Consider the following 16,105-nt stretch of genomic DNA (forward strand, 5'->3'; position numbering starts at 1 on the left):
AATGATAAGTTCATTACCAGGCCTCTGGAGAACTTCGAGACATGTTGAGGAGGTAATTTAGCCATTTAAATCAGCTGTGTTGGATCAAGGACATCTAAAACCTGCAGGACAACGGCACTCGAGGCCTGGAGTTGCCTACCCCTGGTCTATACTATATATTTCATCATATACTTTTCCATATTGAAATAACGGACGCATAATATTGCTACCTATTAATTCAAAATCCTTTTTGCATCCTAGCTCGTGAGCAGAACTTAGATCAGCATTGGACCTGCTGGTGAACTGCACCGTGCCAGGAAACTGCATTCCTGGTACAGAGCAGCTTGCACAGATTTAAACTGAGACAGCAGGTGGGTTGCCAGATTGTGCACCATTTAGTACAACGATGAGCAGTACCATTTGTGCAAAGACGTGCCCATGCATACCTCACACTGACACACACACACACACCCTTACACTCCTTTGACATGTTGTTGCAATACTGCTCTAATTCTCCTCGTTTCCCCCTTTGACCGCTGGCCTTCTTAATTTTAATACAGCTTTGTTGGAAGGTTTGAGAACAAAATCAGCTCAAGTGCACAGATTTTGTTGCGACCTGGCAGGACCCTGCTTGTTTTTAAACACTGCTTTCACCCACTCTGAGGCCAACCCCCCCACTATCACCACTGCAGATCTAAACCATCCAGTATAACCATTCTCATTTTTATATTCTATGCTGATTAAAGCTATAGCAGCGAGAATTAATAATACTGCACAACAAGCTATCACTGTGCCAGAGACAGCCTCCCCAAGGATGGGATAAAGAAAAACAAACAAACACAGAGCTCCAGAGATGATGCAGAGATAACACACACACATGCAGAAATTTGCACACTAAACATCCGCATGAGGTAGATATGATAAGGCAGCTGGGAGCGAGCAGAGCGCCGATAAGTCAAAGGTCAGATTAGGAAGATAACAGCACATAAACAGTCTCTCTCGTCTCACCCTGCAGGATAGGCCACAAGTCCGGATCGAGGGTCGCAGGCCAGAGCGCTGTTTCCTGAAGAGGTGATGCCCAACACTTTCTCTAGAGTCACCTGTGGAGAGACAACACAGGGCGGGTTTGGTTTTCAGGAATTCATCGTAATTAGAAAAGAAAAATAAAATAGTGGAGGCAGACAGAAGAATAGAGAGAGACGTCAGTAAAGACACAAGTAAATGTGCTGTTTGTGTACAACATTCTGGCATCTTATGTATTAAAAAGCAGCCTTTCCTGGCAGTTTCAAGATTCAGGCTGTCAAATCTGAAAAGTATTGATCACCGTTATTGTCTTTATTGCACACCTGCACAAACTCTGTGATAAACGAGCAGACTCTGAGCTGCTGATGTGCAGCACCAAGCGTGTCTTTGATTGATACGTGTCCAACAACTGGCTCGAGACAGAAAACTGTCGTCGTTTTATCTTTTGGGTGTTTGAGGCGTGAAAAAAAAAAGAAAAAAGAAAAAGATCTCAAAGACAAAGTGAGGATGTGACAGCTGGCTTGGCTGCCTGTCTGTCTGTGTCTGCCTTGGGAATTAGAAACCAACTGCTGGCATCATTGATTAGTCTGAGTGAACATATGAATGTAGCCGAGCCTCAGTGTCCTACTAAGAAAAGTGCAATAATAACATCAGCAAACAATAAAAAGAATCATAACAAATGCTTTCTAAGAACTGTAAATAGACTCTAAGTTTGTTTTTTGGTTTTTTTAACTGACCAGTCTTATTAGATCATTTATAAGCAATTAATAAGAAAACCTTTTGGGTTGCCAGGTTATCAAAATGTCAATTTTGCCACTGTTTAAACATCACATTTGGCAGTAAATCAGCTATTAAATCGTGAATGCTTGCTTAACATAGGTGTTCCCAGTCCAGCCACTGCAATAACTTCATTTTAATAAACAACGCCAGCTGTTCTCATAATGATTTATCACTACTCTGCCAACAGGTCGCAATAACTGTTGTAATAATAATAAATGAACGCCTATCTCACAGTTTTCCACCCTGTAACGCTTGACTTGTTACGACCTGTGCATCAATAAATTGCACAAAAATACAGGATTCGGTAAAAACAGCTCATATATGGAGGCTGATGTTTAATTTCTTTTTTGGTGAATACAATAAACATGAATTTTATGGGAGTTGTTTCATGGTTCAGGCTTTACAGGGTTAAGCAGGTGAAACGTTTGTACCTTAGATTTCCAATAATTACAGTAAAGTATCTCAGATCAGATTTCTAGCTCCAGGTAAGCCTGCAGCACTAACAGGTCTGCAGCGGGACGCTTCTTCTGTTCTACTCACACATCAGAAGTTTTCGTACCTTGCTGGTGAGATTTTCTTTGCAGTTCTTTCCGGTGGACGGAGAACGCAGAAACTTCCTAATGCGACTTTTAATGGTGAATCCATCGCCCGGCATTTTTCTTAGCTTGGCAGCCCGGAGGCACGGCTCTGGGGGCTGCTGAACATCCACTGTGGCAATCCACGGACTGACGGAGTGTGGCGCGCACACGGGCTGGAGAAGAAGAAGCGAAGGGGAGCGCGTAATGATCCTGCTCCCAGGACTAAAACCTTCCGGCTGCAGAGCTTTACAAAGTATGACAGAGCTCCTGCAGCAGCCGGTGGGACATGTGGAGGCTAATCTCTCAAGTAAGTTCGCTGTTCTCTTCTTCTGTCGCTGCAGGTTCTCGTCTGAGCGCTGCGTTTGCAATGACAGGAGGAGACGGAGTCGCCGCTCAGCTGTTCGCTTGTTCCCTTGTGCCAGTGTGACATCACTGGTTTAATCCGAACCTGAACTGGTCCCATTCAGTGATTACATCAGCTTTTGTTGATTTAATGGGATTAGAGAGACCGGTGCAGGGGACGTTTTGGGGAGCCACCAAAGAATTTATTAGGCTGCTGATTAGCAGACAGAGGTTCACTTATCTGGAAGTTCACTCGTAGTAAACGGGACTGTTTGCTTAAGTTAAAGCAATTTAGGTTTTGATTGTCTTTTTTTTGAACACTTTGACTCACGTTGTCTTGCACGAAGGCGATAATTAGTGCGTGTTAGGGAACTCCTCCATTTGAATGAGATTTCAATTCTGAAATGAATTTCAGAGCACACTGCACTTATTTTTGCCAACCTACTGGGTTTATTTATAGGTCTTCTCAGCAGACCTTTATAGTCAATTATTATTTTTGGTAACAAATAGCTAGTAATACTAACAGTGAGCTATATTCTGTTACAGCTTAAGTGAATCTGAAGACTTTTGGTATAAAATAGTGCTTCACAAACAAAAACAAACAAACTTTTGTGATTACTACCAAACTACCACCACAAATGTGCTGTTCCAACTGATGATTGGATGATCGGCCATTTAAGTGTTCTAATTCACCTTAGTTTAAAATTATATCTTGAAGGTTGATATCAACAAACTCACCTGGCAATAAAACACAGCCAACTGCACCGTACAGTATTGTAAAATACCATATTTATAATAGTTACCAGAAATGTGTACCTTAGTTATTGCTTAATTTAAATACAAAGCTGGTGGAAAAGCCCCCCTTATGTTGCCTGTATTATATTGTGCAGGAGTACCTGGGCCCTTTGCTGTGGTGTCCAGCACTGTGACAGTGGCAGTGAATTCTCTGGGTCTTGTGGTTTGTACCAGCGCAGATTTGTAGAGTTCTGGTTAAGTCTGAAGACAACAACTGCTTAAGCACTGTTTCTGGTTTGTGGGAGGGTGCATTGTTCTTTTGGGTGAGTGCTGTTGCCATAGTGAGTGTGCAAAGTCTGCAGCAATGCTTAGGTGGGTGATACATATCAAAGTAGCTCCCAAGTGAAGGCCAAGACTCAACGCAACATTGGATCATCATGAAATCATCAATCTTCAGTCCACCTCAGTTTTAAAGTACATGCATCAATTGACCTAAATGTTATCTATGACAACAGATGTAATGTTTGCTTGAATATGCCATCCTGATGATGTAACTGAAATGGTTTGTAGGTCAAAAGTAATTGGACAATTGGCTGATAAATCACTTTCATGTCCAGGTGAGGTCTGTATCTTATTACTTCATGGCAAATTAGGCAGGTAAAATATCTGGAGGTGGTTTAACTCTGAACACAAGGTTCAAAGAGATTTTAAGTCAAGTGAAGACTATTCTTACACTGAATCATCGATATAAACTTTAGGAGTGGCTACATGAACAGCCTGGTACGTTCTTAAAAAAGAGGAACGCACCGGCCAGCTCGGCTGCACCAAGAGGCCACAAAGACCACAGAAGATGACCGAAGTGCATGATGACAGAATTATTTCCATGGTTACAAAAACCAATTTCACGACATCTCACAAAGTCAAGAATACTCCCAGGTTGGTGCACAACAGTCAGAGTAAAATCAACTGAATAAGTCACATGATGGGGTGGGGCAAGGTCTCACAATGGGTTCACCCGAAACAGTCTTAGGGACACTCTCAAATCTGGGACTATCCACCGATTGCTCTTAGAAATGAAAAAGCTTCTTGGATGAGAAGTGAAATGTCTTCAAGAAACTTATATAAGTCCAGTTGCTTTTCCTTCCAAGCTCCTTAGATTACCATAACCTGGATGACTGAGATGTAAATTGGTCACACTCATGAAAAAGAATACCCGATTAGTTTGCCAGAAAACAGGAAAGATCCTGGACAGAACCAGGAATAATTAATTAAAGCGCGGAGGAGAGGGACAGCTCATGAGCAAAAACAAACCACACTAACACAGTGGAGGTGATGTTATGGGCCTGTTTGGCTGCCTGTGGAGCAGTTCAGTCAGTGTTCATTGAGGATGTGACTGCTGATAGAAACAGCAGGATGTACAGGGCAACAATTTCTCTTCGGATTTAGACAAATGCTGCAAAACTGATCAGACAGACTTTCACAAGGCAAAGAAATGAGATATTCTTCAATGGCCAAGTCAGTCACCTGATCTCAACCTAACAGAGCAGGTTTGCAGTTCTTAGATACAAAAACTGAATGCAGAGACCCACAAATGAGCAATAAGTGAAGGTGGCTACGATAAAGGGCTGACAGGGCATCTCCACAACAGTACCTGGTGATCTCCAGATTGTACCTCAGGTGGTTGTTGACTGTTTGAAAGTTTATTCATAAAGAGCTCAAAAAATACTTTTTAATCCTCTTGAATTTAAGCTTAAAGTCTGCACTTCAATCACATCTGATTTGATTGAAATCCAAGGTGTTGGTGTACAGACAGGATTAGTTCATAATATGTAAAGACAAGATGAAATACAGCCCCCCCCCCCAAAAAACACCAAAACAACAAAAGTTATTTGTGACAGATGTTTGAAAACAAGGAGCACAAATGGTTTTATTACCAAGAAGAGACGCCGTTACATCGCCATTCACATGAAATCAGCCACATTTTGGCTTGAAGACATCAAACAAAGCAAAAATGGTGGTATTTTAAGTGAAGGATGGGACAATAAATGCATTGAATTCACTCAGACTGAGACAAGATAACCAGTGTTTCGAAATCATCCAAAGACAAACTGTTATGCAATTAAAAAAACGACAATATTCACAGAATCTATTTACATTAGGTACACGTCTACCACAGCTACACGTCTTGCATCGCTTCCAAAACATCAGGTTTATGTGTACTGACTTATTCAAAGATGACTTTATAATGCTGATTTAATGTGTTACGTTACAGGTTAATGCAAACAGGAGACGACACGGGTGATTTCTACCAAAAAGACATTTAAAGTGCAACTACTGATGAGCTTTACTGCATTAGTAACAGATTATTACACATTATCTAGCACCCATTGAAAAATGACACCTTTTAAGACGTGATAGAGTTAAAGCTGTGCATCACCCAGCTGGGAACAGACACTCAGCTGACATTGTAAGGCTTAAAATGCTGGATCGCAGAACATATCTGTATAGTTTTATTTTGCATAAGAGAGTTCAGTGAGGAATCGCTCCAAGTTAAACATAATTCAAATACATCTCGATACTCCACCTAAAAGTTGGTCATATTTAAAGATCGTTCATTGCTGGAAAATATTGATATCAAAACTGATTCATTTCATGAATACATTCAGCAGGTCTCTTAATGCCGTTTTATCATTTATACAAACAAAATCAGCCTTTCTCTACATTATGAAAGAAGTCCACTGAGTTCAGAAGAGAGCAGCAGTTATTATCCGTGGCCCTGATCCTTTGGCTTTTTCAGACAGGCACATTTGGTGACACTTTCCTTGACACACGTGACTCGAGCTTCCGATATCAGCAGAAAGCAGAGAAACTTCAAGTAAGACTGTGAAGATGATGTTAGAAAAAGATGCTGCATCCTTAGTTCATTTACACACAAATTAGTCTTTTACATCCAGCTTCCCAGAACAAAAACTCCTGCTTTAATCAGCTGTGCCCATGTGAGAATAGCATAGAGGGCAGGTGGATGCACCCTTACCTGCATGGTCCCAGGCAGCGCCTTCACTTAAACCTAACAATGAGAAGGTGTGTGAAACAAACCGCCTCCTGCCGTGTTGCACATGTGAGAAGAGACGACTTTCACAAAGGCTCCGATGTGATTCGGAGTCCAGAGTTCACATGTGAAGACATCTTTAGTCATGAGTGAGATTTCAGTGTGAGACTCTCAGAGCGTAGATTCGTTTTTGTAGTGAAAGCTGTTGTTACAACTATGCAAATTCTAGGTCAGGTTCCAGTTCTTTTTCTACGTCTATCCAGGACCGTTTCTTTGCGCTGGGGAAGTCTTTTCCTAAAGCACCGCGTGTTAAAGGCCTCGACGTCTTGGTGGTAGGGCTTTCAGTTGCCTTAGCGGAGGGATTGCATTTAAGTTTCTTAGAGCTGGATCTGAGGGGACTACTTGCAGGACGCTTAACTGGTGCCGACCTTCTTTTCGGAGGCCTTCCTCTGGGTCGTTTGACTGGCACAGGATTATCTGCTACTTTACCGACATTGCCTGCGAGGTCCTCAACTTCCTTCTTGGTCTCTTCCAAAGTAAATTTTTTACTTTGTTTCTCTTCGAGCAGCACAGATATTTCACCTTTGCTGACACATTTATTGGTCTCCTCTATCACACTACACGTTTCCTTTTCACCCACAGCAGTACTTGCGGGGTTCCTTCGAGGCCTGCCCCTGCCTCGACGGGCTTCTGGAAGGCTTGGATTGGCCTCGGACTTGACAGAACACACGCGATTAAACCTCAAGTGTGCAGCTGGAAGAGTTGTGCTCATGCCTGCACCTGTGCTGCCCTCACTGTTGTTTTCTGTAGCTTTAAGATCCACTGAAGGCACAAACATTGATTTGTTAAGGGTGGCAAGCTCAGCCTGGGGGGAAATTACAACCGAAACCTTCGAATCGGAATCTGAAGATGCCATTTTGCTCTCCAGGTTATGCCCAGTTTCCGAATCCAAAGGCAGGTCTGATGCAGATATGGTAGCGTCTAATGGCTCAAACAGCTTCATCTTAGCTGAAGAGCTAGCATCACCTTCCTCTTCATTCTTCCTGGGTTTCATGACCATGAGTGTATAGAAGCCTTGGCCAACTGTAAGATAAAAAAGTACACAAACATATGCAATAATATTATAGTAACACATTTAAATGGAAGATAATTTAAATTTGGTGTATTAAAGTGCTTACTTGGTTTCAGACATGAGGGAAGTATGAGCCTGCCAGTCTTGGAGCGAATAAGAGGAAGAGCCAGAGGCTTTGGAGTGTGAACTTTGGTGCTGGTGCAGTTAGCTGTTGGGGATACAGGTGAGGCTCCTTCTTTGGCTGTGGGGGCCTGAGGTGAAGCTTTACCGGGCGGGTCTTGAGACTGCTGATCTGTTTGGGAACTGGAAATGTGGGAACCAGCAGCCTGGTCTGGCTCTCCAGAAGCTTTCTGTTTGACTTCTAAGTTTGATGGAGACTTTTTCTCTTGGACTGAGGCCACATGGTCACCTTGCTCAATTTTCACCTGGGACCGGGGTGCAGCGTTCGCAACCTGAGCTGGAGAGGGTACCAGCAGAGGCAGAAGTTTAGATACAGGTGTCTTTGGACAGGATTCAGTTGGAGCTTTTCGCATGAGAGGCTGGAGCAGGGTTATCATCGTTTTTAAATTGTGTGGCGTTGAGGCTGTGTTGGCTTGAGAAGGAGCCCCGACGTCAGGCTGTACTGAAGATGAGGGCGTGGGGTTTGACTTGGGAGCAGTGGCTTGTAGTAAAGCGGCTCTGGACTGTAGCAGGTGGGAAAAGAAAGGCGTCCACTTCACAGTCTTCTCTTTCCTTTTCTGTTTTTCGCACACCTCCTTTAGTTTGTGCTTGATCACATTTTGAGACTTCCCTAAAAATGTTATATTTGAAAAAACAAAGTTAGTGACGAGCAGATCTGCTGCCGATCAAGTCTCTATGTTGACACGAGAGCAGGATGTCGTACACAAGTGCTGGATAGCAAGCTTCGAGTTATTCTCCATGCAAACTCAGTGCATTCAAACAGTACAAAAACCAATACAGGGCAAGAAAAGGTGCATTAATACAGAGTGTACGTACCAGACAACCGGGAGAATGTCTCTACATAGCCCGACTGTATCTGCGTCAGCATCTTCTTTGTCTGTTCTAGATGTTTGGAGGTCCTAACCAGGCTCTGAATTTCTTTCAGGGCCTAAAAAACACAAAACGAGTGTTGACGGTGAGGCCAAAAACTCACACCTACAGATCTGTGAAAAAGTGTTTGCCCCCTCCCTGATTTCCTATGTTTTCATCAAACAAACTTAAATAGTTGACAAAGACAACACAAGTAAACACAAAATGCAGTTTTCTAAATGAAGGTGTTTATTATTAAGGGGAAAAAATCAAAACCTGCATGACCTGGTGTGAAAAAGTGATTGCCCCCTAGACCTGATAACTGGTTGGCCCAGCCTTAGCACAACAACTACAATCAAGCGTTTGCAGTAATTGGCAATGAGTCTTTTACAGCGCTGTGGGGGAATTTTGGCCCACTAATCTTTGCAGAATTGTTGTAATTCAAGCACATTGGAGGGTTTTTGAGCATGAGTTGCCTTTTTAGGGTCATGCCACAGCATCTCAGTCGGATTCAGGACTTTAGCCCGGCCACTCCACAGTCTTCATTTTGTTTTTCTTAAGCCAATCAGAGGTGGTATTGCTGCTGTGTTTTGGATCATTGTCCTACTGCAGAACCCATGTGTGCTTCAGCCTGAGGTCACAAACAGCTGCTCGGACATTCTCTTTCAGCAAGTCTTCAGGTGCCGAGGCAGCTAAACACCCCCAGACCATTACACAACCACCACCATATTTTACTGTTTGCATGTTCCTTTTCTTAAAACACCTTCATGTTAGTTTGACACCAGATATAATTGGATACACACCTTCCAAAAAAGTTCACCTGTTGTCTCATCAGTCCAGAGTTTGTTTGTTTTTTTTCCAAAAGAGGCAAAACTAAGATGATCCTTTATGTTCTTTTTGCTCAGCAAGAGCTTGGATGAGTCGTCCCTGGACTCTTGTGTAATCTTGGTTGATTGGTAATTCCAGGGAAGGTTTACCATTTGTGTGCTTCGCTGGAGTCCCGCAGCTTTAGAAATGGCTTTCTAACCTTTTCCAGACTGCGAGATCTCATTTCTCATTTGTTCCTGAATTTCCTTGGATCATGACATGATGTCTGGCTTTTGAGGATCTTTTGATCTTCTCCGCTTTGTCACACAGGCTCTATTTAAGTCATTTCTTGATTAAGAACAGTTGTGGCAGTTATCAGGCCTCGGTGTAGCGAGAGAAACTGAACGCAGCCTTCCAAAGATGTGATTACCACAGTTATTTCTTGGGCCATGTAGGTTTACATTTTTTCCCTCCTTAATAATAAACACCTTTATTTAGAAATGGCATCCTGTGTTTATTTGTGTTATCTTTGTCTAATATTGAAATTTCTTTTGTGATCTAAAACATTTAAGTGTGAAAAACATACAAAAACATAGAAAATCCGGAAGGGGGCGACCAAACAAATGTTTGACCTTTTAAACAAGTTTGAGTAAAGATTAAAAAAGAGAACTTTCTTTTTGCTGAATATGGGCCACTAAAAAACAAACAAAAAAACAAAAAAACCTCCCCTAAACTAAAAAGACTTCACTGTAAAACTGATTTTTTAAAAATGTTTAAATAATGTAAAAACTAAACCGCAAGTGTGTCATATTTAAGGAGAATTTGACCCAGTAAAATTAATTAACTATCACCATATAATCTTTCCTCTGCAAGCTTCCTTTCCTCTTATTTTTATTTGTGCTCTGTGACCACATGTGCGGCCCATGTATTCCTTTCAGTGCAGTGGTGTCTGAATCTAAATGTGACAGTTGTGGGATTCGTTTTCTCCTGTTGGTGGCATAAGATGAAGGGGACAACCTGAGATCTGATCTTATGGTGTTTTCACACCTATGGTGTTTAGTCTGTTTAAATCAAACTCTGGTTTGTTTTCCTCCTTGTTGTGGTTGGACTGTGCAGGTGTGAAGACAGTAATCACAGTACTGTTGAAAATTAAACCCAGAGGAGTCAGTTTATGGTGTGAACGGGATCCAACCGCGTTCTGAACCAACTACCCAGGTGTACGGAACGGGGGGGGGGGGGGGTTCTCGATGTAGTCTCGATGCAGGAAGGTGCTACATATATATGCAAATGTCTGTACGTGCTAGCAACAGTTTACAAACTCAAACTGATTCGGACTAGAGGAAACAAACTATAGGTGTGAAAACACCCACATGTTTTTCCATTGACAGGAACTCAAATTTAAATGTATCTTTAAAAGTTTTCAAGTATGTAGTCTGATGCAAATACTGTGGTAGTATCTGTGCCAACTTTCTGGACAACTTAGGCTACGTCCACACGTACACGGGTATTTTTGAAAACGGAGATTTTCCGTTTTCGTTTTGAAAAATAATCCCGTCCACACGTAAAGGCAGAAATGAAGGAAAACGCTGCTAGGAACATGCCAAAGCAACAGGTGGCGCTATATTCCTAACCGTGCAGAAATGTTGGCCAATCAGAAGTCTAGAAGCCTTGGTGGGAAAAAGTAAACAAAGCTGGGGCATAGAAGCAGAACCGAGTGGTATGTGTGGAGGGACAGTAACTGTGTGTGTATATGTAAGCATTTAAACACTGCAGAGACAATTAACAGTAACAGTATTGTAGAAATTCATTTCACCGAAACAATAACGTGCACATCTTTGACGCTGCGTTTTCTCCGTATTTCTCGTCCACACGTAAATGCAAAAACTGAGTTTTCAAAAATATCCACCCTGGCCGGAGTTTTTAAAAATCTCCGTTTTCAGTGACCAAAAACGCCGTTTACGTGTGGATGAAAGGTGCAAACGCATAGAAAAATCTGCGTTTTCAAAAATACCCGGGTACATGTGGACGTAGCCTTAATGAGAACATGACCTTGTTATTGTGATAAAAAGTATTAAAAAGTAGTAGAAAGTCCACACAACCTTTAGTGGAATTACATTTTCCCATTAGTTGTCTTGCAGTTTCCACTTTAGCTAAACAGAAGGAAAAATGCAGCATGCAGAACTAACCAATGACAGGAGGCGGAGCCTGGGAGCTCTTGGGTCACTCCGTAGGACAGCCTGGAGTTTATCGAAGAGGTTTCGCTGTTCCGATCTTCTCAGCCGTTCTAGCACTGTGTGGTTCTCGCGCCTCTTTTTGGTTTTTGTCTCACCACAATCATTGAGATCCTGGAGGAGACGCAGTGAAAACTCAAAACACACTATACATACTGCCTTATAATACAAAGAACTGTGTTCCTACTATATCTATATAAAGTGAGGGCAATTAAATATGGCAGTCTAAGCTGGCGCTTGTCTTACCTGGGAGTCGAGTTCCAGAAATGATCCCAAATCTTCTCTGGAATCTCTAAATGATGATAAACAAATGTCAGCTTTGACGGTAAATAACAATTTTATGCTTTAATTTCAACATCCAGATGTTCATTTTTTATTACCGTGATTGCAGTACTCCCTTGGGAAGAGCTTTCTTCAGTTTAGCGATGGCCATCTGTTGTTTCACTTCTTCTACAGTCTCAACATCCACCGTCTCATCCTGAAGACAACATCATTCATGATGAGCTTTTTAAAACAAGGTCAGGATTAGGCCGACTAAAGATGTACTAACTAAAGATGAACTAATTTGAATTTTTGCACCCAGTTTAAATTTTACATGTGTTTAACCCTTTAAGACCTACCATAGAACCAAGTACGCCAGAGCTTATATTATATTTTTTACATGCTGTAGAGCCATTTTTGGGAGCATTTCAAGTTGCTATACATCAATACAACCATTACAGCCTAAATTTTAATAATATATATGCATTAAGTGCATAGTGATTACATAAATTGCAAAAAAGTGCAATAAACTACAAAAAAATTGAAAATCGTTTTTGTTTTTTTAACATATATTTCTAGTTAGAGAAATTTAAGAGGCTTATCCCTCAAAACTGTAAATACAAAAAAGTTGCACAAAATAGTTTCCCACCACAGGAAATTTATTTTGAGTGTCTTCCTAGTTTTATTTGTGAAATACACCAATTTTTATATACTGCAGGAAAAACAAAAATAAATATTATAATGCAAATTTGCAAAAAAACAGCATCTGCATCAAAATAAACTATTTCCAGCAGTGCAATTTGAGTCCTAAGCATCCCAGAAACGACACAGAAAGTCATAAAGTCAAACATAACTTTTAAAAACACCAGTATAGGCTCATGAGGCCCTGATGGTTAAAAAACTACATGTCCGCGAAAATGACGTCACTTCCGGTTTCGGGCAGGTAATGGCGGACATGGGAAAGTCACGCTGATGTCTATTCCAACGTAGGATGCGTTATGAACAGCTGATCGGATCGGCAAAGCGTGTTTCTGGAATATTATGTTTTTGTTGCTGCAAGTGCTTTTTATGCAGTTTTTGCAGAGCTATATGTGGAAGGAAACTGTGACCGAGGACAAGCTGATGGCATAAGATGTAAGTACAACTCCTCCGGTTTCATATGCAAAAAAAATTATTGCGCTAGCTTATGTGGTTGCAGAGCTACCGGGATTTAAAAATAGTTACGCAAAACAGAGCGTGCACGCTCCGACCGGCTTTAAAGGGTTAAAGTTGGACTGATTTGTTTCTATGAGCTGACAGTTGATTTTTTTTTATCTTTACATTTATAATAAACCATTGTCCACTTACAGTTTAGAGGGCCTTCCATTAAAATAAATCACTAAGCACTCAAAGAAAATAAAAAATAATTCTCAAACTTACATCTTCGTCTCCCTCTCCTTCGCTGTCTGATGAGTAGGAGCTTGTGTCTGAAGCGATGTCTAGGTTTGATTCCGCCTGCTTGCCATTGGCCTCATCGCCCTCGTCTGACGGGATCTTCCCATCACAAACCAGCTCAGGGGAGGAGCCGGGCTCTGCTAATTTGCTGCTTAAAGAGCTCTTGACTGCGTTCACTGTGTCCACAGCGGGACACCCAGCTGCACCGTCTTTTTGTAACAGGACATCATTGTTCGCCATGTTTGATGCTTTTAGATGTCCTGACTGTTGTGCTGCTCCATCAGCTCCGGGCGCTGGGAGCTGAATGAGAGTAAAGCCCCCGGGCAGGGAAACACCAGGTAGCTTCTGTCCTCCGGTGCCCTGGTTGGACGGAGGGCAGATCCTGAAAGAATAGGTTCCACTCTGTCCTAAAAAGCTGGGGCTTTTCAGTGATTGTGAGACGGTGAGCGAGACAGGCGAGGAGGAGGAGCTGCTCTGGAAGGAAGAGTCTGAGTTGTGCTGGCCTGAGGAAAGGGATTGGACAGAGCTGATGTTGGATGATTTCTGTGACTGTTGCCCCAATGAGATGCGTCCCTTGCTCTGAAGGCATGGATGGAATAAGGAAACTGAAAAAAAGAAAAAAGTAGTTCAGCATGATGAGATGATAATATCTGCATTATTTTAACAAAACTGTGTTTTTAGTGATACATGTTTACTTCTATTCTATTTGATTAAGTTGATGTCACTTCTTGAGGTTCATCTACCCTCTATCAATTCTAACGCTTTAACAAATCATCTGGTCCTTACCACAACTGAATGTTATATAAATACAACCCCAGATGACATCTTACACTGTCCTATTATTTATTCAACAAAAATTAAGCTAAGAAGGAAAAGCAACTAAGTCTAAAAAAGCCTAAGTACTCTTTTACTGCTTCAATCGAAACTGAGAGAAGAAGCCATTTGCTGATAACCAAAAGCACTTTATTAACTGATCATCAGTAAGGTTGAGCACCTCTATAAAAGCAGAAGGTTTAGTAGTTTGCAGGTCTAGCGCATTCACAATTCCCAGGAGGAGAGACATCAGCAATCACCTTAGAGAACCAACTGTTCCCCATCAGTCTCTGATGGCTTAGAAGACCATGATTCTACAGTAAGAATGATTATTTACAAGTAGAAAGAAGACAGCTGTCAATCTTTCCAGGAGTAGATATCTCAGAAAATTCACCCTAAGCTCAGGCTGTGCAATGATTGGAGAAACTGCAAATAACCCAAGTAGTTCATGACAGTACAATAAATACTGTCATGGCTTGTTTGGGAGGGTTGCGGTGAAAAAGGATTTTCTGTTGCATCTGAACAAACCACAAGGAACAATGGGAATGGAAAGATCAAAGTGGAGATGCTGATTGTCATAAATCACAGCACCATGTTTAGCCTAAACCAAATACCAACTGTCAAGCATGGTGGTGTAGGGGTGGTAATTTGGTATTGTTTTGCAGGAATTGGAATTGAGAATCGGTTCTTGTAGAGAACTGGAAAATAGTGGAACATTATTTTATTTTTATTGCACAAAAGGCTGAGAATGCGACTGTAAAGTGGAGACTGCTCTAGGACAGAAACAAGCCACTGCTGAACTTCAACAGGTAATAAACTGATGACCTGAGTTTCCACCGGCTCATGTTTCTACAATAGAATCACCATGACAACCGCTTTAAAATCTGCACTGGTTTTCATCTTTGACTTGTGCTGTCGGCTTTGTGTACATACCTAAACACTAAGAGAAAGATCACACTTGTCCTCGTCGGCATTTGTGTTGGTGTGTGGGGTTGTCGCCTGTATGTTTATATTTTTAAATGCCAATTAAGAGACAGTGTGTTTCAGATCACTTTACAGAGTAACATGAAAGCAACGTTACGAGTAGTATAACGACTGTTTTTATTGTGGGTGTAATTAACTAACGTACTGCATTAGTTTTAAGAAAAGTGTTCTGCATATATGCAATAGTTACTTTTTTTTAAAAAAAATAAATGACCCCAACACTGATCACAACAAAAATCTCCAAGATTCACAAGATTTGAACACTCAGCATGTGATTAATTTGCATAAATGTAATGTCTTTGATACGCTGCTTAGAGATGGTGGTGACTCAAAGTGGAGCCAATGGGAATCAATAAGGAATTGGATTTCTTATCAATTCCCATCTCTACACAGGACCTGAGTGCTTTGGAGTCACTAAGTCAACCCTGAACTTCTCTGTATACCTGTTAGGAGGTGGTGGGGTAGGTGTATTGTTGTTCTTGGGTTTTGTTTCCCTTTTTGGCATAGGTAGGCGGGGTGGGGCTTGATGGCATTCCGGCACACCTGCGGCGCATCGGACGTCATCAGTGAGTGCTTTTATGGAGCTGAGTCACGGACGTCTGGTGTCGGAGTATTGTCGCTGTCATAAGTGGTAACGTGTTGGTGCAAGCTGAATCTGTTGATTCCACGCTATTGAGCTGCATGTTTTTGGTCAACCACCCAAACATCAATAACGGGAACCTTATACAGCGCTTCCCTATACCCGTCGAACTCCCGCAGGCACAAAGAAATTACGGAGGCTATTACTTATCACCTGACCAAAGATATGGCTCCATCAACACTGTGCAAAACGAGGGATTTAGGAAAATGATCAACACCCTAGACAAACGCTACACAGTGCCGTCCCGCAACTATTTTTCTATCGTTGCACTACCTGCTCTATACACGCAGTGTCGAGCAACGGTGGAGACGCAATTTCAAGCAGTACAACATTTTGCAACGACAAAAT

The 16,105-nt window shown here is 41.7% G+C and overlaps 2 protein-coding genes across 4 annotated transcripts in view; both read right to left on the minus strand.

The window, feature by feature from the left end:
• LOC102798538 (mitogen-activated protein kinase-binding protein 1-like) overlaps window positions 1-2,461 on the minus strand; it is a 24,666-nt gene extending 22,205 nt beyond the window's left edge. The window contains exons 1-2 of the mRNA XM_087852147.1: window positions 2,342-2,461; window positions 988-1,079 (exon numbers count right to left, since the gene is read on the minus strand). Coding sequence (XP_087708273.1) covers window positions 988-1,079; window positions 2,342-2,437 — 188 coding nt within the window. The 5' untranslated portion in view covers window positions 2,438-2,461. The remainder of the gene's footprint in view (window positions 1-987; window positions 1,080-2,341) is intronic.
• A 2,877-nt stretch (window positions 2,462-5,338) lies between these two features.
• mgab (MAX dimerization protein MGA b) overlaps window positions 5,339-16,105 on the minus strand; it is a 28,979-nt gene continuing 18,212 nt past the window's right edge. For all 3 annotated transcript variants that reach the window (XM_087852092.1, XM_087852090.1, XM_087852091.1), the window contains 7 exons: window positions 13,306-13,925; window positions 12,006-12,103; window positions 11,872-11,917; window positions 11,581-11,739; window positions 8,555-8,666; window positions 7,665-8,348; window positions 5,339-7,569 (listed from right to left, as the gene is read on the minus strand). In XM_087852092.1, the coding sequence (XP_087708218.1) occupies window positions 6,701-7,569; window positions 7,665-8,348; window positions 8,555-8,666; window positions 11,581-11,739; window positions 11,872-11,917; window positions 12,006-12,103; window positions 13,306-13,925 (2,588 nt within the window). In that variant the 3' untranslated portion in view covers window positions 5,339-6,700. The remainder of the gene's footprint in view (window positions 7,570-7,664; window positions 8,349-8,554; window positions 8,667-11,580; window positions 11,740-11,871; window positions 11,918-12,005; window positions 12,104-13,305; window positions 13,926-16,105) is intronic.

The sequence above is a fragment of the Neolamprologus brichardi genome, chromosome 15 (assembly GCF_056152115.1).
Source record: "Neolamprologus brichardi isolate AB-2024 chromosome 15, ASM5615211v1, whole genome shotgun sequence".
Taxonomy (NCBI): Eukaryota; Metazoa; Chordata; class Actinopteri; order Cichliformes; family Cichlidae; genus Neolamprologus; species Neolamprologus brichardi.